We start from the raw sequence: 25356 nt of genomic DNA, 5'->3' as shown, positions 1-25356 counted from the left end.
TGCCTGAGCCTGTCGGTTGAAATGCCACCCACAAAACCAAAGCAGGTGCTTGCCATTCTCTGGCTGGTTCAAGCAATGGTTCACGGTTCCATCCTGCCTTAGTCTTCAGGGAGATGCCTACTGCTCTGGTAGAGGTTACAGTGAACATAAAGACAAGTCTCATGAGATACAGATAAAGGCAGCCAAATCTACATACCCTCCTGGGTTGGATGCTGAATAGCAAACTCTCCATGTTTATTAATGCACTTGCATTTCTCAATTATCTCAATAGGACAAAAGTTAATTGCAAAGGGGAAGTTGATTCTAGTAAGTAGACTAAATTAAAGAGATGCTAATAAATTTATTTCGACTTCTCACTACCTGCTGGAGCGATTTCAATGATGGCTGCAGCAACAAATTCGATGTTCATAACAGAGGATTCTAATATTTCTCTCTTCAATTTCATGTATGTCTTAATTTAAACAAATCTGACAAGTGCCTTTGTTCCAAAGCAGTGCCTGTAAGGAAATCCCTGGTTGGATTGGAAGCCAGCTCCCGAACTGAAGGGTTAAAGTGGCATGCTAGCACCTTCACTCACTTCCTGCATCTTCTTAATCTTCACATGATCGCCCAAGCTGCCATTTTCTGAGCTCATTTAGTCCATTAGTAAATCGGAGCTGAGATTCTTTCACGAAGAATTAGCAAACTGATCAAATTGGTTACAAAAGTGCATTTATAGAAGCTAGCAAATTATTTCCTGTTTGAATTGCAGTTAAGTGTTAGGCAGTAGCAGTAAGGCATTTGCAAAAGATCGGGAAGGTGCAAATAAGGCTGAGTGAGTGCACTCACAGGGTTGTTAAGGGGCAACCATTGGATGTAGTGCATTTTGACTTTTTTTCACAAAGTAAAAGGATACAATAAAGGGGCATATAAGACATCCTTACAAAATTAGTGACTGTAGAATTCAGCTTGGAATGTTGTAACAAGTTTGTCCTTTGAGAAAAGATTAAGTAGATTAAGGAAAGATGAGAAAAGGTTAAGTAGATTAAGGAAAGATTAAGTAGATTAGACCCTGTATTCCCTAGATTTTCAAAAAGAGGTGGTGATCTAATTGTAACATAGAAAATACATAATGAGTTTAACAGGCTGAATGCTGGGAGGATGTTACCTGGCCAAATGGGAAATGATCCTTTCAATGAAAGGGTAACGAACACACTGACGACATGATTTGGATGCTTAAAGAGGCTGGGGAATAAGCACACGACAGGTAAATCTTTTTGGAAGGCTGCAGCATTTTAAAATGTGAGGGGAGAAAGTATATAAATGTCATGATGGATGAGAAGACAGTCCATTATTTTATGCTGCACTTGCAGAAGAAGAGCTGACAGAACAGTTGTAATGTGCTGTCACTGGAGTTGACCTTCCTACAACTTGAAGACTAAGGTGACTCCATCGCCAAGGGTGAGCATGCTCATATTGACTCTGCTGTCTCTGTAAATCTTCTCATTGAGTTTGACAATGCTCAGTGTGTCAGCATCATTTCCTGGATTTAGCACTGACCCACCCCAGAGGACCTACAGGGGAATGAAAAAAAAACCAAACAGTTTGAGGGTGGATGGAAATCCATACCTGACGAAATCATCAACATTCCCACCACTTCATACAGTGTTTTCCCAGATACCCTCGCCCCGGGTAAAAAAATGTTTTCCTTAAATTCCCTTGTAAGCCTTCTGACCCTTACCTTAAATCTACGTCCCCCGATTACTGGCCCCTCCATTAAAGGGAAAAATTCATTCCTATCTATGCCCTTTATAATCCCCTCAGTCTTCTCTGCCCCAAGAACAACAGCCTCAGCCTATCTAATCTCTCTTCATTGCTGAAACTTATCCATTTATTTTCTTACAATCTGCAAAAAATTTAAAACAATTTTCGCAAAGGCGAATGATCAACAGCAAATATTAAGATCAGTTGAAACATACTAACAGGACTACCCATTCCATAAGAAACTGAAATTATTGTGTATATGTTATAGATACAATATATTTAACATTTGTGTATACATATGTAGAATACAGATGTTCCATTTCAGGATTATATCCATAATTTAATGTCAAAACCTATAAGGTTAGCAACATGCAAATCTTCAAATAATTGTTTGATTCTCCAGAGCTTTAAGGATCTGGTCAGTGTACTCCTAAACTTTGTGGGAAGCTACGGCAGTGGTGGCCGGGCCCCCTTGCTGAGGTATTTGAATCGTCGATCGTCAATCATGCACTGTTTTATTTTTTTGGGTAAGGTACCAGATGTCCAGAGTGGTTAATATAGTGCCATTACTTAAGGAAAGTTGTAAGCAAACGTCAGGGAACTATAGACTGGTGAGCCTGACATCAGTGGTGGGTATGTTGTTGCAAGGGATTCTGATGGGCAGGATTTACATATATTTGGAGAGGCTAAGACTGATTAGGGATTGTCAACATGGCTTCGTGTGTGGGAACTCATGTCTCACTAACTTGACTGAGATTTCTGAAGAAGCGACAAAGATGGCTGAAGGCAAAACAATGGACGTTGACTATGTGGACTTCAGCAAAGTGCTCAATAAGGTTCCACATGGCACACTGATTAGCAAGGAAGATCACATGGAATCCAGGAAGAGCTAGCCATTTGGATACAAAATTGGCTTGAAGGGAGGAGATAGAGGTTAGTGGTGGAGGGTTGTTTCTCTGTCTGGGGGCCTGTGGCAAGTGGTGTGCTGCAAGGATTGGTGCTGGGTCCACTTTTTTTTGTCATTTATGTAAATTATTGGATGTGAATATAGGGGGAATGGTCAGTGGGTTTGCAGATGACACCAAAATTGGACAGTGAAGAAGGTTATGTCAGAGTTCAATGGGACCTTGATCAGATGGCCGACTGACCTAGGAGTGGCAGGTGGAGTTTAATTTAGATGAATATGCTTGTTGCATTTTGGTGAGGCAAATCAGGGCAGGGCTAATACATTTAACGGTTAGGTCCTGGGGTGTTTTGCCAAACAAAGAAACCTTGGGCTGCAGGTTCATAGTTTCTTGAAGCTGGAGTTGTTGGTAGATAGGATATTGGTACATTTGCCTTTATTGATCAGTGCATTGAGTAGAGGAGTTAGGATGTCATGTTGTGGCTGTACAGGATATTGGTTAGGTAACTTTTGGAATGCTAAGTTCAATCCTAGACTCCCTGCTATAGCAAAGACGTTATCAAACTTGAAAAGGTTCAAAAAAATTTTTTTTACAAGGACATTGTCAGAATTGGAAGGTTTGAGCTATATGGAGAGGTTGAACAGGCTGGGGCCATTTTCCCTGGAGCATTGGAGACTGAGGGGTGACCTTATACAGGTTTATAATAGCATGAGAGGGAAATAGCCAAGCACCCTTTCCACAAGGTAAGGGACTCCAAAACTGGACAGCATAGGTTTAAGGTGAGAGGGGAAAGGGTTGAAAGGGGCCCAAGGGGCATCGTTTTCATGCTGCGGGGAGGTGTGTGTATGGAATGAGCTACCAGAGAAGTGGTGGAGACTGGTACAATTACAACATTTAAAAAGCATCTGGATGGGTACATTAATATGAAAGGTTTAGAGGAATTTGAGCCAAATGCTGGTAAATGGGACTAGATTAATTTTGGAACCTGGTCAGCATGGATGAGTTGGAGCCAAAAGGATTTGTTTCCATGCTGTACAAGTCCTAGACTATGACTGTATGACAGTTGCAAAGGGATAGCTTGTCAGTAGTAAAACAAGGAAATTTCCAAACTACAAAAATCTCACTCCTATTAAAGATTAGTCAGGAAACCATGGCAAAGTCCCCAGCTTCTCATCAGAGCGCGGGGACATTGTTAAAAAAAAAGTCTGTCCTTTATGTGACTCCAGAACTGTGGCAAAGGACCTCAACAGCCCTATGGACAATTAGGCATGGGCAATAAATGCTGGCCCAGCCAGCGACACCCAAAACCAAGAAATAAGAAAAAAAAAAAAATTGTGTATGGTGATCTAATGTCTCATTAAAAAGATGGGAATTGACAGTGCATCACACTCCTAATACTACACTGACGTGTTAACCTAAACTTTGTGCTCGAGTCGCTGGGGTAGGGAGAGGAGCATTGTTGAGCTGAGCAATGGTTGTCAATTCTTGTTTTAATACAAGTGGATGTAGTATTCCCAGCAGATTGGTCTGCAAACGGATTTCCTGGTACCAGCTGCAGAGAAGTGTTACCATCTCAGGAGCTCGCATGCACTTGAGGAAGCAGCAGACCACAAAACATTCTTACATGGGAGGACAGGAAAAGAAAATAAAACAGTGCATGATTGAGTTATCATGGAGCAAAATCAGGTGAAACTCCTGAAAAAACCTACATCTTCATTTGTTGGTCATGTAATTATTACTTCCTGTCAGCATTGAATCATCTGTTTAATAATACATCGGTATCTTATTATCAATCACAAGCAGCATTAGTGAAGAGACAAAGACCCTCTGCAGACTCACATTGTCAATTGCTATTATTCCTCCTTTGCGGATAAGTTGCAGACATTTCTCATAATAAACACCATAATTCAGCTTGTCAGCATCGATGAAGGCAAAGTCAAAAGATTCCACTTTGCCAGCTTCTAGAAGCTCATCTGTTGGAAAATCAGGCAGCAAACTCTATTAGGCAAAAACAAAATTGGCCTGAATCTTTCTCAAGCCTCCTTACTTAACATGCATAGGTAGAACAAATAAATGTGGCAAAATGGTCTCGTCCAAGAGTCTGCAGAAATAATGTTTTGTGTTTATGTGAAAATTAGCACCTGAAAGGTTCAATTACAATGCTTCAAAAATATTTGGATATGTACATGAATAGGAAAGGTTTGGAAGAACATGGACCAAGAGCAGGCAGGTGGGACTAGTTTAGTTTGGAATTATATTCAGCATGGACTGGATGGACCAATGGGTCTGTGCTGTATGACTCAATGCCTCTAAGACATTGCATTCTAAATCATCTGTCATTCAGGGAATAGCATTTTGTCATTGAGTTACGTGGTCATGGATTAAAACCCCATTGCATTGGGTTGAAACCCTGAGCTGTCCAGTCCTCTTGACCATTGGCATCTGCTGGAGAGTCAGAGCATGTAAATGGAAGCTATGCATCATTCAATAAATAGTAAGCCCTTTCTTGAACCAACCTAGACTACAAGGAAGACAATGCAACACCTCAATTCAAACAGTTGGAAAGAATCACTGCTTTACTTCCCCCATTTATTGCTGGCTCAGAAGTGGATATCATAGAAGGAGAGGATACCATGTTGCTGTAGCCACATTCTGCCTTAAAACTATGCAGGGGTATACTGTCTACTCCACATGGCCCAATGATCAGGCAAAGCTGAGGTTACCCATTAAAATCTGACGTCAGTGTAACAAGTGGCCTTTTGCCAAAATGAAAGGACTCCCTCTAAACAATCTGTCATCATTCAAATTTCATAGACTCAAAGGATTAGATAGACAATGTTTCTCAGTCAAAAAAAAAGCAAAAAGTTAGAAAGTTTGTATAGAAGGAAGGAGTCAGGAAGTCCAAAATCTGGTTTATCTGCTGATTTCTTCCTTTCATACTCTGGTGAAAATCTAAAATCTATAATCCAGCAAACAGCAGATTGAGCCGAATGGAAATATTGAAGAAACTGTGCTTTTAAATATTGGCACAATTTTAATGACACTGTTCTCTCAGAGAGCCAAAAGGGAGTGTGTGCAATATCTAGAAATCCATTTGCACGTCCTGCAGCAAGAGATTGATATCATCACTGGCCCGGAACCTGGCAACATCAATAGCCAAATATTTAAAACCCTCAACAAGCCAATAAAATGTCAAGGCTAGGTCTCATCCCAGCAACTCATTCCACATTCTGAAATGGTACTCAAACTGATCTACTTATATTCAATTATTCTTTCCAGGTTAGCTAATAAATAAATACTATGTTTTTGGCATCTATGCCAATAGAAAGTCAAAGTTATGACACATTTCCACTGTTGAAGGATCAATGGTAGCCTGTCTCCTATTTCCACATTCTCACAAAGTTGGAAAAGTGGCTTCTATACAGAAGACAAACCCATCTCCGCCCCCAGGATAAAACAGGCTAAGAATGTTTAAGAAAATAAAATGTGCTTCTAAGTTGTTGTGAAAATATACACCAGGAAGGTAGCAATGCTGTACAATCCAGTAATCTGGTCTGCCACATGTTGACCCCAGTGGAATAGCTTGGGGAGTGATGGCCAGATAACTGTGCTCAACATGTACAAATGTTTCACAATTCTAATAAAGAAACTGTGATCCCAGACCATGTCACTTTTTGTTATTCATTCACAGGACATGGTCAGGGCAGCATTCACTTCTCATCCCTAAATCCATTGAGTGATATTAAGCCACTCTCGAGTAGCTACTTTCTTGTGTCCAACTGAAAGTTTCCTAGGCCATTTCAGAGAGCAGTTAAAGAAGGTAATGAATGCTCTGGAGTTATATATAGGTCAGACCATGAAAGCGTGAGAGATTTCCTTTCTCTAAAAGATGTCAATGAGCCAGATAAGTTTTTAAATGAAAATCCCATGGTAGTTTCATGGTCACCATTAATCATGCTAGCTTCTTAATTTCAGATTTTGATTTAATTAATTTAGTTAATTAATTAAGCTAGTGGAATGATTGGGAAAGGACACATTATTGTTTCTTTCTGCTTTTAACAGGGCCACCTTGACAATCTACTCTTTGGATTAGATTAAAACGTACGGGGGGGGGGGTGCAAAGGGACTCTGGCTGCCTTTTTCTGTTAGGTCAGACCCAGGTGCTTTGGAGGGAGACTGTGTGGTACCTTTTATGACCTGTGGGCACTCCAAGACAAAAGGATAAATATTATAGGCTGGCCCTGCATTCAGTTTGAGGACAAACAGCTGCTTTCCTGTTAATGAACAGGAACAGTTGGAAACACTTGGGAGGCATTGAGACTGCAATAATCATAGAATCCCTACAGTATGGAAGCAGGCCATTTGATCTAATGAGTGCAAACTGATCCTCTGAAGAGCATCCCACTAACAGTTAATCCTCTCACCCTATGTTCCCCATGGCCAATCCACCTAACCTGCACACCTTCAGACTGCGGGAGGGAACCCGCACAGGCACAAGGAGAACGTGCAAATTCCACGCAGTCACCCGAGACCGAAATCGAACTCAGGTCGCCAGTGCCGAGAGGCAGCAGTGCTAACCGCTGAGTCACCATGCCACTCATAACAGCACAATGAATTAGCTCTGTATCATCCAACAGCATTGCAGCACTCACTCCGGCAGAATGGGATTGCTACATGCCTGCGAATTAGAGAGGCATGCGTCTTTTGTACCAGAGATAATTGGTAGCCGTTTTCTTTTTGAGTCATTAAGTCTCCTGCACCCTGCATCACCCCCTTCTCTCTCCCTGCTCCCCCCAAACACCCACCTGCCTTTCACCAATCACCTGACAGTTTTCTATGCCCCAGTGGGTGTATACGTCAAGGAATTCTCATTTCAGCTTTGTGCTTTTTGTCAAAAGCAAGTTAAAATCTGGCACTTGCTTGGCTACCTTTTCCCTCTGGAGTCAATGGCCTAAGGCACAATGAATGAACGTTATTCTGCTTGCAGAAACATTCATTTACTTGTTCTGTCATTCATTAGGAGAATCTTTGCTCATTTGTTTCAATTACCAGTTTTTTCACATTGCTCCCAGATGCAAGCAGGGATTTATTCAGTAATATTATCAGACTTATACTGCTTCTCCTGGTTTAAAAGTAGCCAATACAAAGCAGGCTAGCACATAATCATCTTTCAAACTGGCCCCATTCTGTCCAGACAGTAGATAATATGGTTATAAAACCGATTTAAAGCTTTCTCCCAGCACTTGGGCAACATATCAGAACTTTTCTTTAAATTGAAAGAAGTTAATAAGCATGTCTGTGAAGTACTTATTTGTTGGTCAGTCAGACAAAAACAAGAGAAACCCATCAAAACTGCTGGCAGGCCAAGAGGGAGCAATCCGCGCAATGGTGCTATGTCTTCTTTTAGTGAGCTCTGGCACATGCCAAGTTCTGCCCCTCCCCCAACCTACTGCCAAAGGGCGTTGCTTTGTCTCACTAACAATCCTGTGTCCCTCCTCCACCCAGCCATCATCCTGAACAAAACTGCAAGTTGCTGCTCCATAGCCAGAGAAAGTCAGCAAGGGAAGTGAGAGCGCGAACCGTCAGCACTGGTCTCGTCACTGATGCCAGCATGCACCAAGCAAATGTTTCAAGGTGACAGGTCAAGGGTCAGAGTTTGACAACCACTAACATTCATGGCAATATGTTACATACCATACAGGCCAGATCACTAGCCTACGGCCTTCCACTCAGCCTCCCAAAATACAGAGTGTGAAGTGGACTCCAATATCTGAAAACCACCCTCCATATAGATAAACAATTAAGGGTCAATCAAATTGTGACCAGCATTACAATCTCCACACCGTATCACACTGGCATTGACAGTCAGATGGCAGTGAGCAATCTGTTTTCTTTTAAGGTGTTCAAACTCCTGGGTCGGGGGAAAGAGGGTCACCTCAGGTCCTCTCTGACCTGCTGTGCTTTTCCCATTTATTGACTCTACTTTCCAGCATCTGCAGTCCTTACCGTCTCCTGGGAGGAAGTGGGATTACTCTCATTGGAAGGTGTCTTTTGCCCATCAGGGGCTCCTCCTGTGCAGATTGTACTTCCCCCTCTTCCTGTATGTTACTTAAAACCCAGCCATAAAGTTCCCAATCCCTCTCTATGCCAAATCCCTGGATATAACCTCTGTCCAGGGTTCCAGTGGTTCTGTCACTGCTGAAACAAACAAACACACAGTCAATCTCTCTGTGATGGTTTTTGCCACTCATTGGGGACGGGATAGCCTTCCTGATGAGAAGTTCCACCAGAGGCTCACATACAGGAAGATGCTGCCCATGAAGTCTCATGGCAATAAACTTCAATACTTCTCCATGTTGAAGAAAACCTGGAAGAAGCACCGCGAGTGGCAATGCTGCAGAATAGACTCTGGGTGGGGGATTGCAATGTCTACCATCAAGTGATGCTGGGCAACAGTACTATTGATGGAGCTGATCAGCTCCTCAGGGATATAGCTGTTCAACTCTGTCTGCAGCGGATGGTGAAGGGAACCCTTACCAATCTGCCTATTGCAGATGCATCTGTCTGTGACAGTACAAGTGAGAGAGTGACCAACGCACAGTCCTCAAGGAAACAAAGTTCCATCTCCTCATAAACAATATACTTCAACGTTTTGTGTGGCACAATCACCTGCTGAATGGGACAGACAGTGACCAGATCTAGCAATTCAAGATTGAGCTTCCAACTCAAGCAGCAGGCCATCAGCAGGAGGGCATGCCAGGAGCAACACCAGGCATACCTATAAATGATGTGTCAACCTGGTAAAGCTACCAAACAGGACTAAATGCATACCAATACTTAGCCACAGATAGCAAGATCTGTCAATGCTGGAATCAGAGATAACACAGTGTGGACCCGGAGGAACACAGCAGGCCAGGCAGCATCAGAGGAGCAGGAAAGTTGATGTTTCGGGTTGGACCCTTCTTTAGAAGGACCCTTTTCTGAAGAAGGGTCCCAACCCGAAACATCAACATTCCTGCTCCTCTGATGCTATCTGGCCTGCTGTGTTCCTCCGGGTCCACACTGTGTTATCACCAAATTCAGCTAGAAGTGCCAAGTTGATGATCACAGATGCCAAATCGATTCACTCCACACGATATCAAGAAAAGGCTAGATACTGAAAAGGCTTTGGGCCCTGACAACACTCCAGCAACAGTACTGAAGACCTATGCTCCAGGACTTGCCCTGCCCATAGCCAAGCTGTTCCAGTAGAACCACAACACTGGCAACTACTTGACAATGTGGAAAATTTCCCAGGTACGTCCTATACAGAAAAAACAAAACAGAATTACCGGCCAATTACTACTCCAACAGTCTATTCTCAATCATCAGTAAAGTGATGGAAGGTGTCAAGCACCTGCTCAGTGATGCCCAGTTTGGGCTTCGCCAGGGCCACTCAGTTCCTGACCTCATTTCAGCCCTAGTTCAAACAAGGAGAAAAGAGATGAATTTCTGAGATGAGGTGAGAGTGGTAGCGATTGTCATCAACGCTGCATTTGACTGAGTGTGGCATCAAGGAGCCCTAGCAAAACTGGAATGAATGGGAATCGGGGGAAGCTCTAATCTGCTTATAATTATACCTATCAAAAAGGAGGATCTTTATGGCTGTCAGGTCCCATGGGATTGTCAACGGAGAGAAATTAGTTACAAAGAAAAGAACTGAAGAGAAAACAGGGCAGTTTGATTGCTTCAGACTTCACAGAACAGAAAGTCTCGGTAGTAATCCCAAGGAATACAAATAATGGTAACTGGTCTCCTCAAATCCATTGGATACTGGGTCAGAAATAGGCCATTCAGCCCATGGAGTTTGCTTTCCCATTCAATGAGATCATCACGGATCTGACCATACTCAACTCCAGTTTGCTGCCTTTTCCCATAATCCCCGATTCCCTTACTGTTTAAAAAAAAAATCTATCTTTCTTAACCTTGAATTTTTGAAATGACCCAATTTCTGCAACCCTCTGTTGTAAAATATTCAACAGATTCGTGACCTTCAAAGAAGGAACTCCTCCTCACCTCTACCTTAAATGGGTGACTCCTTACTTTGAGATTAAGCCCTTTGGTCCTCCGCTTTCTCAGACAGGGAAACAACTTCTCCGTATCTACTATTTCAAATCCCCTAAGAACCTGAGATGCTTCAATAAGGCCTTCTCATTCTTCTAAATTCCATTGACCATAGGTTCAACCAACTCAACATCTTCTCATAAGAAAATCCCTCTATACCTGGAATCAATCTACTGAACCTTCTTTGGACTGCCTCCAACATAACCTTTCCTTTAATAAGGGAATCAAAACCGTCTACAATATTCCAGCTATATCTTGCATAGCTTTAGCAAGGCTGTCCTATTTTTAAACTCTATTCCCTCTGAAGTAAAGACCAACATTCCATTTGTCTTCCCTCAGCTTCTAAACTTGGATGCTAGGTTTGTATATTATATGCAGGAGCACATCAAATCCCTTTAGACTGCAGAAAGCTGCCAACATCCTTTATCCTTTCTTCCTGCCAACATCCATTATCTCACATTTTTCCACAGTCTGCCATGTTTTTGCCTACTTATCTTAACCTATCTATGTCCTCCTCCAGGATCCGTGTCATTCTCATCATCTGCCTTCCCATCTATTTTGGGTCATCTGCAAACTCAACAACACTACATTAATTTGCTTCATGAATGATTAACACACATTGTATACAATTGCAGTCCCAGCACTGATCCCTGTGGCACTTAATTGTTTACAGGTAGCCATCCTGAAACTGCCTCCAATCCCAATTCTCTGTTTTCTATTTGTTAGCCAATTCTCCACGTATACTAGTACAATGTCCCAAGACCACAAGCTCTTACCAAGTAGCTTTGTACGGGAGGTACTTTATCAAACGTCTTCTAAAAGTCGAAATATATTACTTCTACTGGCTTCCCTTTATCTATTCTGTTCGTTACAAAATAAAATAATTGAATAAATTTATCAGGCATAATTTCCCCCTCATCAAGCCACGCTGACCGCGTGATTTTAATCACCTACTTTTAAATCTTCCAGTATTGCCTCCTTTATAGTGGGCTCAAACATTTTCCCAATTACATGTGCAACATATTGCTTAAGAGCTTTCTCATATCTTCAGCTGGTTTTTCTTCCTACTAAATTGATTCTGCATTTAAAATTTTTTTAAAAAGCCTGTCAGGCAATTAATTTACTGCCAGTGGATCAAGACTATTAGGCAACATGATGCTTAAGAAGCATCACAATAGTTTGTGATGGGTAGACAGGATGGACCAGTTGGAATTCTTCCAATATTCAGTGGATGTGGGCATCGCTGGCAAGGCAAGCATTTGGTGCCCATTCTCAACTGCCCTGGGGAAGGTAAGCTGCCTTTGTGAACCATGACAGCACACGCAGTGTACATACACCCACATGCTTAAGAGGATTTTGACTCCGAGATACTGAAGGAACAGCACTATGCTTCCAGGTCAGGACAATCAGTGACTTGTTGGGCAACTTGTAGGCGGTAGAGGTCCCATGTATCTGCTGCCCTTGTTCTTCCAGATAGAAATGGTTGAGAGTTTGGACGGCACCGTCTAAGGAGCTTTGGTGAGGTGCTGTCCTGTCTGTCATTTTCATGTCCATCTGTACAAAACCCAAAGGTCGCTCAATACTTAAAACGAGTGAAATGGCATATGGGAATAAACCTCAATTTTATCTGTGTATTGATGATGGGGGCAGGGTTGAAGGATGTACTGATTTAGTGCTGCAATCTGCAGAGGTTTCAACATTGTGGAATCAAATGGGTTGATCTGAAAATGAGGCATGCCCAGTTTTAAATATCCTGTAGGGTTGTATAATTTTCAGTAAAAATATTAACATGCAAATCAGTAATTGTTGGGTAACAGTTTAATATTTCTATCATAAATAAATAAGTGGAAATTTCTAATTCTCCTTGCTGCTGGAGACCCGATAAATCTGTTAGGAAGAAATTACACTGCAGTTTCATCGCTACTAGCTTAACCACTCCAAACATTTTAATGCATATCTGGTGGGAGCGTAACAAACTAGGGTATGTTTCTGATCCCTTTGCTTTTACTTGCTCACTCAGAAGAGGAAGGAACCTCTCACCCTCCCCGCCTTGTGCGACCCCCAGTTCCCTGAAATCCCAGACTGAACAAAATGCTCACTATATATCAGTGAGCGGTGCTGTGACATTCGATTGTGTGGGATCCTTTTGTGTCAAAGCATCGACCATGATTATCAGTTTATAACCTTCTCAGAGGTTGGAGTCAGGTTTGAGAGATGAGCTAGGTCATACTTTGCTGATAATATAACTTACATAAAGGATGGAAAGACCCAGGAAGGGAGGTGATATAGTCAAGGCACTGGCTGCCAGTCAGGGAAGCAATGAGGTCAAGCCAGTATGTTCCAAACTCTAATTCCATTATCAGGGTAGTGGCTGGAAGAAGTTGCATGTTAAACTGTTGTCAGAGAATGGATTACAAAATGAGGAGAGTAGTTTAAGTCACTCAAAGAGTTCACTGGTAACTCCCCAGAGAAACAGGAGCTAGGAAAGTGCTTCTGAACTTTTACAATTGTTCTTGGACAAACCACCTTTGTATGAGCACTGTAATTGTAGGGTCCTCCAAATGAATGCACCTACATGTATGTCCTGTACACACAAAAGTGAGGAGTGAGAGATGTTGGACTTAGTGTCATACAACATGGAAACAGACACTTTGGTCTAATTAGTCTGACCATTTCCCAAACTAAATAGGTCCTTCTTGCCTATGTTTGGTCCATAGCCCTCTAAACCTTTCCTATTCATGTATTTATCCAAATGTCTTTTAAACATTGTAAGTCAACCTGCATCCACCACTTCCTCTGGCTGTTCTTTCCACTTACAAACTACTCTGTAAAAAGGTTGTCCCTCATATCCTTTATAAAACTTTCTTCTCTCACCTTAAAAAAATGTCCCTAGGGAAAGGAGCTTTGTTATCCACCTTATCTATGCCCCTCACGATTTTATAAACTTCTATAACGTCAACCCTCAACCTCTTATGCTTCAATGAAAGTTGTCCCAGGCTATCCAACCTATTTTTATACCTCAAACTCCTCCATTCCAGGCCACATTTTGGTGAATCTTTTCTGAACCCTTCCCAATTTAGTAATATCATTCCTATAGCAGGGCAACCAGAACCGTGCATAGTACTCCAGAAGAGGCCTCAACAACATGTTGTACAATCTCAACACAACATCCCAACCCCTATACTCAAAAGATCTAAGCAATAAAGCAAAGCATGCTAAACGTCTTCTTACCCACCTGTGATACAAATTTCAAAGAATTACGCACCTGAACCCCTAGGTGTCTGTTCTTCAACATTAGTCAGAACCCTAACATTAATTGTATTAGTCCTGCCCTTGTTCATTTTACCAAACTACAATACCTCACATTTAGTTGAATTAAACTCCATCTGTCACACATCAGCTGTTGACCTAACTGATCAAGATCTCTTTGTAATCTTAGATATCCTGCTTCACTGTCCACTATACCACCAATGTTGGTGTCATCTGCAAACTTACTAACCAAGGTTCCTACCCTGCAGAATGCCACTGGTCACAGGCCCCCCAGTCTGAAAAACAACCCTCGACCATCATCCTTAGTCTCCTAGCATCAAGCTAATTTTGTATCCAATTGGCAAACTCATCCTGAATCCCATACAATCTAACTTTACTAATTTGTCTACGATGCTGAACCTTGTCAAAGGCTTTAATAAAGTTCACGTAAACAACATCCACCGCTCTGCCCTAAATCTTTTTGATTAATTCCTCAAAAAAAACTCAAGTTTGAGAAACATGTATTCCCTTGACAAAACCATGCTGACTATCCTTAATGAATCTTTGTCTCTCCAAATGCATGTAAATCCCATTTTTCAGAGTCACCTCTAACAGGGGAGCAATTATTTTTGTCGGCAGTCACTTGCATTGATATAGCACTTTTAATACAGAAAAAAATCTGACGGAGGACTTCACAGACCTCTGTTTTTTTACAATATTTTCTTTGTATTCAGAAAGGAAGCAATATTAAGAATTCCACAAAGCATTCTCATTAAAAAATGGGCAGCCAGTCAAAATTCAAACTCAAGATCTGATGCCAAATGGTTTTGTCAACGTTTGCCTTTGAATCTTAAGGCTGTGGGTTTAACTCCCATTTCAGAACTTGAGCACAAAAATAAAGTTGATCCTCCGTCACTGCTGCAGTGATATGTTGCACTGTTGGAATTAAACCAGAGTCCCATCTGCCCTCTCAGTGGGACATAAAAAACCCATGGGAGTATTTTGAAGGAGGGAGTTAATTTAGCCAATACTTAATTATTAGCACAAAAACTGATTAACTAGGAATTATCACATGGCTGATCTGCAGACAGTGAGCATTCATTTCCTAAACAACACTGGCTACACTCAAAAGTATTGCACTAGCTGTAAATCATATCCTATGTTCATGAAAGCCATAATATCTAATTGACTTATTTATCTAATAGGCTTTCTAAATTGTGTTATGCAATACCAGGGCAATAGTCTATTAGGGCCACCAAGAGACAATTCCTTCTCAATTTAGTTGAGAATGCCAAAGTGAAAGTTTCGATTTGTCCAGATGGATCAGTTATCACCCAATTAAACTCCTTTCACACAGTTAAAACAGCACCAACGTCACACTTGGATTTTGTGTGTGAAACTTTACTGAAATATCATGGTGTTGGCTGGGATACATGATGGAGGTTCAAAAATATTGTTTGTGAAAGCCATTGCCACTATACACTTGTCAAATTGCTCCAGGCAAAAGAAAAAGTCAAAGAGACTTTCAGGAATGACATCAAATGTCAGTAGGTCAACATGCAGAGTGCAGTAATCATTATATCATGAAGTTTAGGATGAGAATAGGAAATGACAATGGTCAATCCAGAATAAGAATAACAAATTAGCGGAGAGTTGATTTCAATGGGGCAAGATCGGAGTTGGGCCTGACAGACTGAAACCAAAGATTGGTGAGAAAAACTGTAACTATACAATGGACTACCTTTAAAGAGATGGTAGTTCGGGTACAGTAAATGGTATACTCCATCAAAAGGTGGGACAAACAATCCAGTGCTCTCTGGATGACAAAGAGGGTGGAGAGCAAGGTAAGAAAGAGGATTTATGACCAATGTCAGGTAGTAAATACGATTAAGAACAAAAGGTTAAAACAGAAGGATCAGAAGTTGGATGTAAAAGCAAATAAGAGAAGCTAACAGTGATTATGAAAATTAAACTGGCAGGAGGCAAGGCTGAGGTGTTAAATGAATATTTTACATCTCTACTTGATGGCAAGGCAGATACTGTCCAAGCCGTGGTGATGGGGGAGGAAAGTCAGTTACAAGAAGAGTTTAACATTGATAAGGCACCCAGACTGGATGACATGCAACCGAGCAACGGAAATTACAACAGCATGGCATTAATCTTTCAATCTTTCCTGGATTCAGCAATAATGCCCAAGAACTGGAGAATCGCAAACAATTACATCTTGTTCAAAAAGAGATTGTAAAGATAAGTGGTCTGCAATTACTGGGTTTATCTTTAATGGAGAAGCTGCTAGAAATAATTATTCAGAATAGAATTAATAGTCACATGGAAAGATGTAGCTTACTGGGAAACAGCCAGCATGGATTTGTTAGAGCAAAGTCAATCTGACTAGAGTGTTCAATTGTGTTTTTGAAGGACCTCAGAGAAAGGGCAAAGCTTTTGATATACTGCACACTATAGCCTTGTAAATTAAGAGGTCATGGAGTAAAAAGGTCAGTAGCCACAAAATTGGCAGAGGAAGCGGAAACAATATTGTCTAGTAGGTTTTTTTTTCAAGCTGCAGGAATGTCTTTAGTTGCGTTTTCCAGTTGTTAGTAACAAGATCCTTGCTTTTCCTGATGTATATAAATGATCTAGATTTCGGTGTGTGGGGAGAATCTCAAAGTTTGCAAACTGCACAAAAAACTTGGAAGTACTGAGATAGTGTAGAAGTCTAAGAAGACTTAGCAAATAGGTGGAATGGGTATGAAGTTCAATGTTGAGAAGGTGGAGGTGATTCCTTTTGGTATAAAGAACAGAGAGACAACGTACAATAAAAGAGTGCTATTGAAAGGCACACAGGAGCAGAGAGTCCTGCATCTATCTATGCATGAGTTATTTCAGATGGCTGGACAGGTAAGAGCTGATCATGAAACATACAGTATAGTAGGTCTCATAAATAAGGGTGTAGAGTACAAGAGCAAACAGGTTTTGCTGAACATATATTTGCCAGCTGAGGTCTAACTGTGTACTGTTGAGTGCCACACTAGGAAGGATTTGAACACACTGCAAAAAGGGTGCTAAATAGGTTTATGTAAATGGTTCCAGGGATGAGAAACTTAAACTACAAAGATAAATTAGAGAAGCGGGACTGTTTTCCAAATTTAACAGAATTTTTCAAAACCACAATGGGCCCAGAAAGGGCAAAACTGTTCCTGCTTATAAAAGAAACACGATCCAAGATTAAAGCATTTTGCAAAAGAAGCAAGTGCAAGATGTGAAAACATGTTTTCACACAAACAGTAGTTACAATAGAATGCCTCACTGAAAATAGGCTGGTGGAGGTGGGTTTGATTGAGGCATTTGAAAGGGACATGAGATGATTGTTGAAATAGAAATAATGTGTAGGGTTAGAGACATGGCAGAAGTTTGGCAATAATTCAAAATACTCAATTCAACACAGACACAACAGACCAATACAAACACTTTGTTATTCTTTGAGATTGCAAGGATACCTGTAAGCTCTGTGCTAAACCTGAGCCTTACTGCATGACATATTCAGTACTTCTTGCATTTAGCTGCCTAAGCTTAACTTAATATAAACCAGTAGGTTCTATATCTAGCTTCATTTTAATGTTAATTTTATTTAGTGACATGCAAACTGAACAATGCACTTTAATCTCCCTTTCCTTTTAATGGCAGTGTAAAACCGAGCACGACACTCTGCCTGGGACAGGCATTTCTCCACTAATTTCTCCTTTGAGTTGTCACAAGCAGGCACAGCCACATTCAATGATATAGCCACAATATTACAAAGAATTCTGAACTCATGTCTCTTAAGGGCGATTGGACTACTTCCAGCATTTCTCTGCCTGATGGCTCTGATTGAAAATGAATGGTTGCTTTGAAATGACCTGCCATTTCAACATTATTCCTTCCTTGCTTTCACACAATACACACTTTGAAAATTCTTCCTAGTTCATCAACATTGTTATCAGCCCTGATAGGCGATTAAATATCTAAGAGTCACACTATGAGAAATAGGAATGACAACGGGTGAGTCTGCCCATTCAGTCTAGTCCACTATTTATTAAGATCGTGGATGATTTGGTAATACTCAAATCCACTTTTGTACCTTTGCTCTCAAAACCTTCAATTGTCTGAAAGATTAAAATTGATCTATCTGAGCTCAAACACACCTAAAATGACTCTACTCACTACCTCAGAAAAGGAATTCTCCTCATCTATGAGCAAACTGGGTGATGCCGTCTGGTCCTGGAGTTTCCTACAAAGGGAAATAATCTCTCAGCAAAAACCCCGTTAAGCCCCCAAGGAATCTTTATGTTTCAACAGTGTTACGTCTTTCTTGCAAATTCCAAAGACTTGGCTCAATCCACTCAGCCTCTAAGAAGTTGTCTCCAAGTCCAGGATCAACCTAATGAACTTTGTTTGGGCTGTCTCTAATATCAGTATTTGTTGTCTTGGATAAAAGGACCAAAAAACTTTCCAGTATTCGAGATGCAAATCCAATTAGTGCTTTGTACGGTTTTAGCAATATCATTTTTCTACAGGCTTCCCGGTTTTATAATCCATTCCTTTCAAAATTAAGGCCAACATTCCATTTGTCTTCCCGGTGACCTGCTGAAATGAAATGCTAGCTTTTTGAGATGTTACATCCCCAAATCCCTTTGTGCTGCAGATCTGTGTAAACGCTATTCAGATTCTCCAATCTTCCTGCCAAAGTGCATAACCTTACATTTTCCCACATTATATTCCAGATGCCATGTTTTTGCCCATTCACTTCACCTTTCTATCTCCCTCTGCAGAATCATTGAGTCATCCACACTAATTGCCGTCCCACCTACATTGTGCAAAATTTGTAACAGTGCAGTCACTTCCCTCATCCAAGTCAATAGCATATATTATAAATAACTGTGGCTCTGGCATTAATCCCTGTGGAACTCAACTAGTTAAAGATTGCCATTCTTATCCCTCTCTTATCCCATTCCATCTTGTATTAGCCAGCCAAACCTCTATCCAAGCTAATATACTACCCCCAACACCAAGGACTTTTATCTTATTAAAGTGGCCTACGTGCAGTACCATAGCAAACGCCTTTTGGAAATGAAATATATTACATCTACTGGTTCCCCTTTAGCAATCCTGCTTGTTATTTCCTCAAAGAAAATCCTTATAAATTTAATCAGGCAATTTTTTTCTTCATGACATCATGCCAAATATTACACATTTCTAAATGCTCTGTTAATTACACCCTGGCTACAGCAGATTCTATCATTCTCCCAATGATAGACGTTCAGCCAGCTGGCTTCATAGTAACACGCTTTTTATCTCCCTCCCTTTTGGAGATGTGGTGAACTATGGAGGGAGTTGCCACTGACATCCTCCATACTGACTCCAGACTCCATCAGAATCAAACATCAGCAGGGTGTTTACCACCTACTGTATCCAGCATCTGACTTGGGAACTAAATCTCAATGCCCACAATCACGATCACTGGCCTCCCAAGGGCAATCACTGAGAGCTAAAAGATTTAATTGAAGCCTTTCGTGGGGGATCTGTTAAATAGTCTGCTAGCGCTTCATGTCTTTGCCAATTGTATTGGATGTAAGGGCTTATGAAGGTCTACACTAATAAAAGAGAAACTTGTGTTTAGTTCACAATCTTAAGATGATCTTATTGAATGGCTTGATGAGGGAACTATCCCTGTCCATATATCTGTACATCATAAAGCACTTTGCAACCAATGAAGCGGCAACCGATTTACACACAGCAAGCTCCCTCAAGCAGCAATGCGATAATCTTGCTTATAGTCATATCAAATTATGAGATAAACATGGGCCAGGACTCCAGGGAGAACTTCCCTTCCCTACTTTCTTTGATATGTCAAGCGGACAGTGTCCATTGACTTACAGCTGATATTCTGAGCAAAGGGACCAGTAGGGCTCTGCAGTTATTCATATCAAGGTGACATGATGATGTTGGGAGCTCTTGTGGTGTAGTGGTAGTGTCTGTTTCTCCGGCCCAGGAAGCCCAGTTTCAAGCCCACCTCCTTCAGAGATGTATAATAACACCTCTGAACAGGTTGATTAGAAAATATTGACATGACATGATGAATGGGATAAGAGAGGCATAAGAATGGCAATCTTTAACTAGTTGAGTTCCACAGGGATTAATGCCAGAGTCACTGTTATTTATAATATATATTTAAGATATGGATATTTGCAAACCAGGATTCTCAACATTAACTCCCTCAGCAAAATATGGCCGTACAGACGCAGTTTTCATCAGGGAGTAGAGTGAAAATCCAAGAAACCAAATCACCAGGTCAAAACTGACCTGAATTTCCAAAAATAAAAGTTACAATGAGTTCAATTCCCACATTAGCAAAATGAAATATTATTATTTGGAAGATAATTGACAGAAGGATTAATAAATCAGGCTTAATCCTATTGAATGGTGGAGCAGCTTGAGGGGCTGAATGGCCTAATTCTATTCCCATTTCTTACAGTATTGCGTGGTTACCTTTCCTGCTTGTGCAGTTAAATGCAAGTTATTACACAACCCAAACAAAGGTTAATTTTTTTTGTATCTGCCTTACAGTGGTAGAATCACAAATCAAAATAACAATATTCCATTAAAAAAACTGGGGTGGGGGTGGGATTGTATGTTGTTGCAATGTTTAAGCAGAATTTAGGAAAATAGGACAGTTTTATATCAAATCAGCTGGGAACTATTTCCCTAGAACACAGGCGCCACCTAGAGGCAGTAAGGGTGCAATCTCACATCCAACTGATCAAACTCCGTATCTTAACAAATAGAGCAAGATTGAAAAAGGGATAATAGGAACTGCAGATGCTGGAGAATCCGAGATAACAAGGTGTAGAGCTGGATGAACACAGCAGGCCAAGGAACATCATAGGAGCAGGAAGGCTGACGTTTTGGGTCTAGACCCTCCTTCTGAAGGAGGGGGTTCTAGGCCTGAAACATCAGGCTTCCTGCTCCTCTGATGCTGCTTGCCCTGCTGTGTTCATCCAGCTCCACATCTTGTTATCTCAGATTGAAAAAGCATGGTTTGTCACCCCAGTTCCTGTGCCCTGATCAAGTTACAATGAGATTAGAACCTATGGAAAGCTCCTGGTCACAAGCATGGCCGTTGCCTAACAGCATCATGAACATATTTTAACTTGCTCTTTCCTAAATAATTTTCTATTCCAACATGGACAATGGCAAGATGACTGTGTGTAGATGGCATGTTGGATATGGGGCTGACATCCCCCATTCTAGCTACAGGAATGTAATTGTTCACATGGACACTTGCACAAGGACATGGCACAGGAGATGGCTATTCAGCCTGGCTTGTCTGTGCCAGCTGTCTGCAAGAGCAATTCAATGAATCCCACTCATCATCCTTTTCACCACGGCCCAGAAAGCTTGTAAGCAATATTTCCAATGTATCTGTGATTAACCTTCTAGATAGAAGTGGTCGTGGGTTTGGAAGATGCTGTTTGAGGAAAGTTGGTGAACTTCTGCAGTGCACCTTACTGCTACTGAGCTTCTTAATTGTTGTTGGAGTTGCAGTCATCCATGCAAGGGGTGGGGGGGGTGGGGGGAGCACTCCATTTCACTCCTGATTTGTGCTTTGTAACTGGTTTTTAAAGAGAGTCAGGAGAGGAGTTCCTTGCTTCAGGATTTCTAGTCTTGGACCTGCTCTTTCTTGTAGCCATGGTATTTATATGGCCAGTCCAATTCAGCTTCTGGTCAATGGTAACCGCTCAGGATGTTGATACTTCCTCCCTGTTCCTCTTTGAAAGAGCTCATAGGGATCTCTCCTGCCCAGCTGAGGGGCAGACAGGACTGTGGTTTAGTGCCTTGTCTGAAAGATGGCACCACAGTGTTTCCAACATCTCTAGAATATGCCCTACAGTGTCACTCTGAATGACATGCTCAGAGGACATACAGCTTACTGCCTTTGGGCTCAGAGGTGAGGTTAGCTGGCCTAGCTAACAACAGGGGCAAATGAAAATGATTTGGCATTAAAATGCCAGTGATGGGTTTTTAGAATCCCACAGGTTTCCTCACTGATGTGTAAATAAATGATATTGTGCAGCTTGATAAAATGGAGACACACTGGAGTGGTTACTGTCCTCAATTAACCCTCTTACACCAAGATAAAAGGACAAATGGGATTAACTGATTAACTGCAGCTCAAAGGCTATACCAGTCCTGCCAGTGTTAAAGAATTAATCATTACTTGCTTGCGGTTTCTCTTCAACGTTTTACACACCTAGTGTTTCAGTTGCTGGTTTAATTCGAAGGTCAATTTTATGCTCCACGCCAGCCTGCAATAAATCAGAGCAGAAATTTAATTTTTAAACTGCACATGACTCCAGCATGAACCAATCATTTAATGTCAAGATTGTTTTCACTCAGTGGTATAGAGCCAAAGGTTCTGGGGACCCAAGTTCGAGAGATGGTGGAATTTGAATTCAATAAATAGAGAAATTTGGAATTAAAAGTCTAACGATGACCGTCAACAATGGATACACGGTCAGTGAAATAAACCCATCTGGTTTACAGTGTCCTTTAGGGAAGGAAACTGTTGTCCCTACCTACATGTGACTCCAGACTCTTAAAACTGAATTCTAACTGTCCTCTGAAATGGGCTGAGGAAGTTGCTCAGTTGCACCCAAGGGCAGTTATGGCTACTGTCCACATCTCAAGAGTGAATAGAAACAAAAAGGAGCCATGTGCAAAAAGAAGAAACAGCATTATGTCGAGTTGTATTCATTGGGAGTGAATTCAGAGGCCTCCCAGCAGCACAGGGTGCCACAGACAGGCTAAAAATCAACAGCACTAGCTTGCAGCTATCCACATTACTAACAATTCAATGGAGGAAAACAAGCTTCCAAACCCACCATGCATTGGGCAACAGCAGCAGGCAGAAGGAGATTCACTCTCAGTAAACACCAAGTACAATGGCACTTTTGAAAACTGGGAACAGGATCAGTTTAGCAGGAAAGTTGATGTTTCGGGTTGGGACCCTTCTTCCTCCAGCTCCACACTTATCTCTGACAGGATTAGCTTAGCTGCTCTAGGCAATTACAACTGCAGTTAAGTAAATGGTGATCAGTTCCAGGCCTTTTTAAAAGACTTGGATGCCCCAACAAGATGCAGATTTACATGTACTCCTCAGGCAGTGCTTTCAATGATAGGGACAGCACAAACTAGTACAATCATAAGCATCAGGCTAGGCTTTTCTCTAACAAACTGGTGCAGCTCCAATAGCACCAGAGTGAAGACATGGGCTGACACACTGGGTGTGGGTGTGTGCTGATCAGCTACCAGGAGCTGTGCAGCCTCCTTAGGGCCACTCAGTGCCCAAAACCAAAGCTCACATTCCTCATCTGGCGAGGTTGAACAAGTGCCATCTCCTGAGGCAGATATTAGGTGCTGTACTTGTATTTGCACAACAACCGCTGCTCAGGGATACCTCTCCAGTGTTGCAATGCTCAGAGGCTGCCAAAGCCTTCGGAAGGAAGCACAGCACAACTAAGGCACACAGAATCCTGACGGCGTGGAAAGCGGGCCATTCAGCCCATTGAGTCCATGCCAACCTCCAAAGGAAATCCCAACCAGACCCACTTGCCTACCCGATCTCTGTAACCCTGCATTTCCCATGGTTAATTCACCTAGTCTGCACGTCCCTGGACACTGTTGGCAATTTAGCATAGCCAATCCATCAAACATACACATCTTTGGACTATGGGAGGAAACCCAAGCAGACACGGGGAGAATGAGCAAATTCCACACAGACTGTTGCCCAATGGTGGAATCAAACCTGGGTACCTGGTGCTAATGACGGAGCCACTGTGCTACCCTCAACAACTTGGGTGAATGCAGGAGAGCTGCTCTTGATGTCACATTTCTTTTAGAAGCCTGTTGTTAGTGTCAGCATGTCCCACACCAAGAGGCCCACAATTCTGACTCACCACCACCTACACCCACACTCATCCAGCCTTGCCAACAGCCCAGCTCTAGTCAACTCTCTACCCCTAACTCATGAACTTCAATCCTGACCACATTACCCCAAGCTTCAGTGACCACCCCCATGACCAGTTCAACTAAATTTCTGGTTACAACCTTTAATCAAAGAAAGGCAACAAGTCACCAGAAAGATAGAGAAGAGGATGAGAGAATAAAGGAGTACATTTATACAAGGCCTTCCTTCATTCATTTTCAAATATTTTTATTTCCAAGTAAAGTTTTTATATAATGTTCAGAATTGAATTGGAGTAATTGAAGAATGATTGAGCACTGTTTAGGAATAATCCTGTTTCACTCTCACTGTACCGGTCACTACAAATCTATCCTGAGAAGGTAGTACTGCAAAAGCTGACCAACAATAATGTGAATTTCAACAAGGTGTGTGGCTGAATGTTAGGCTTTAGAAAACATTACTGTGCTCACATTTCATTAACACATGGCAGATCAGAGAAAGAACTAATCAAAATTAAATTCAAAATATGGGTCTCTAATCCAAAAATTCAGGAATTGAAGTAATCTCAAACACATGACCTTATGGCCTTAGTTCGGTTTACTGATAAGTCAGAATACATCATTTGTGGAGCACGTCAATACACTCCGTCTCCTCTCACTGCACAAAGTGCAATGAAAGATGCTATTCTCGCCCAGAGTCTGGTCTGACCTTACTGTAAGCCAGAAATCTCAGCAGCTCAGACACAGGGAGAACGTGTGTGATGTTTGTATAGTCACACGAGGCTGGAATCGAACCCACGTCCCTGGCGCGGCAAAGTAGCAGTGCTAACTGCTGAGTCACCGTGCCACCTATGACGGACACAGAGGACTCCTGACATGAGAGTCGGAGTGGGTATCAGGTGAAACCAGCTTGCCACTTGGACACCCCAGCACCAGTGTCTCAGGACATGCTCCAGGGCAGTGGTAGCACACACCCCACATTCGTAGACATTGTGGATGCCAAAGTGCCATCTTCTCTGCACCATCATGGCACACCTCTGATCCACGTACAGAGCGCTGCTGCACTTCAAGGCTGCAAACCAGCACCTCTCAGTGCAATGCTGCTGGTCCCTCAAGGGCAGCACCCAGTTGCTCTCCAAATGCTTTCACAATTTGCACCTACTTCAATGCATCTCTGCCTCACCTTGTCTTTTAGCACAGACACAAAGCCAGGCAGTCTGAGATGGTTATCAACAGTCACCAGTCAAAGAGATAGGCCATGATTAGATTCCCTACACAGTGTCAAAACAGGCCATTTGGCCCAACAAGTCCTCACTGCCCCTTGAGGCATCCCATCCAGACTCATTCCCCTATAACC

At 41.8% G+C, this 25356-nt stretch overlaps 1 protein-coding gene and 1 long non-coding RNA gene across 2 annotated transcripts in view; one reads left to right on the top strand and one right to left on the bottom strand.

Annotated features, from left to right (window-relative positions):
* Positions 1 to 25356, top strand: part of LOC125467552 (uncharacterized) — a 136645-nt gene that overhangs the window by 107522 nt on the left and 3767 nt on the right. The window lies entirely within an intron of this gene.
* comtd1 (catechol-O-methyltransferase domain containing 1) overlaps positions 213 to 25356 on the bottom strand; it is a 42092-nt gene continuing 16948 nt past the window's right edge. Inside the window, exons 5-7 of the mRNA XM_048563562.2 lie at positions 22288 to 22342; positions 4488 to 4621; positions 213 to 1553 (exon numbers count right to left, since the gene is read on the bottom strand). Coding sequence (XP_048419519.1) covers positions 1404 to 1553; positions 4488 to 4621; positions 22288 to 22342 — 339 coding nt within the window. The 3' untranslated portion in view covers positions 213 to 1403. The remainder of the gene's footprint in view (positions 1554 to 4487; positions 4622 to 22287; positions 22343 to 25356) is intronic.

Source organism: Stegostoma tigrinum, chromosome 37, assembly GCF_030684315.1.
Source record: "Stegostoma tigrinum isolate sSteTig4 chromosome 37, sSteTig4.hap1, whole genome shotgun sequence".
Taxonomy (NCBI): domain Eukaryota; kingdom Metazoa; phylum Chordata; class Chondrichthyes; order Orectolobiformes; family Stegostomatidae; genus Stegostoma; species Stegostoma tigrinum.
The sequence above is the reverse complement of the archived record's forward strand: the minus strand, read 5'-3'. Positions and strand labels throughout refer to the sequence as shown.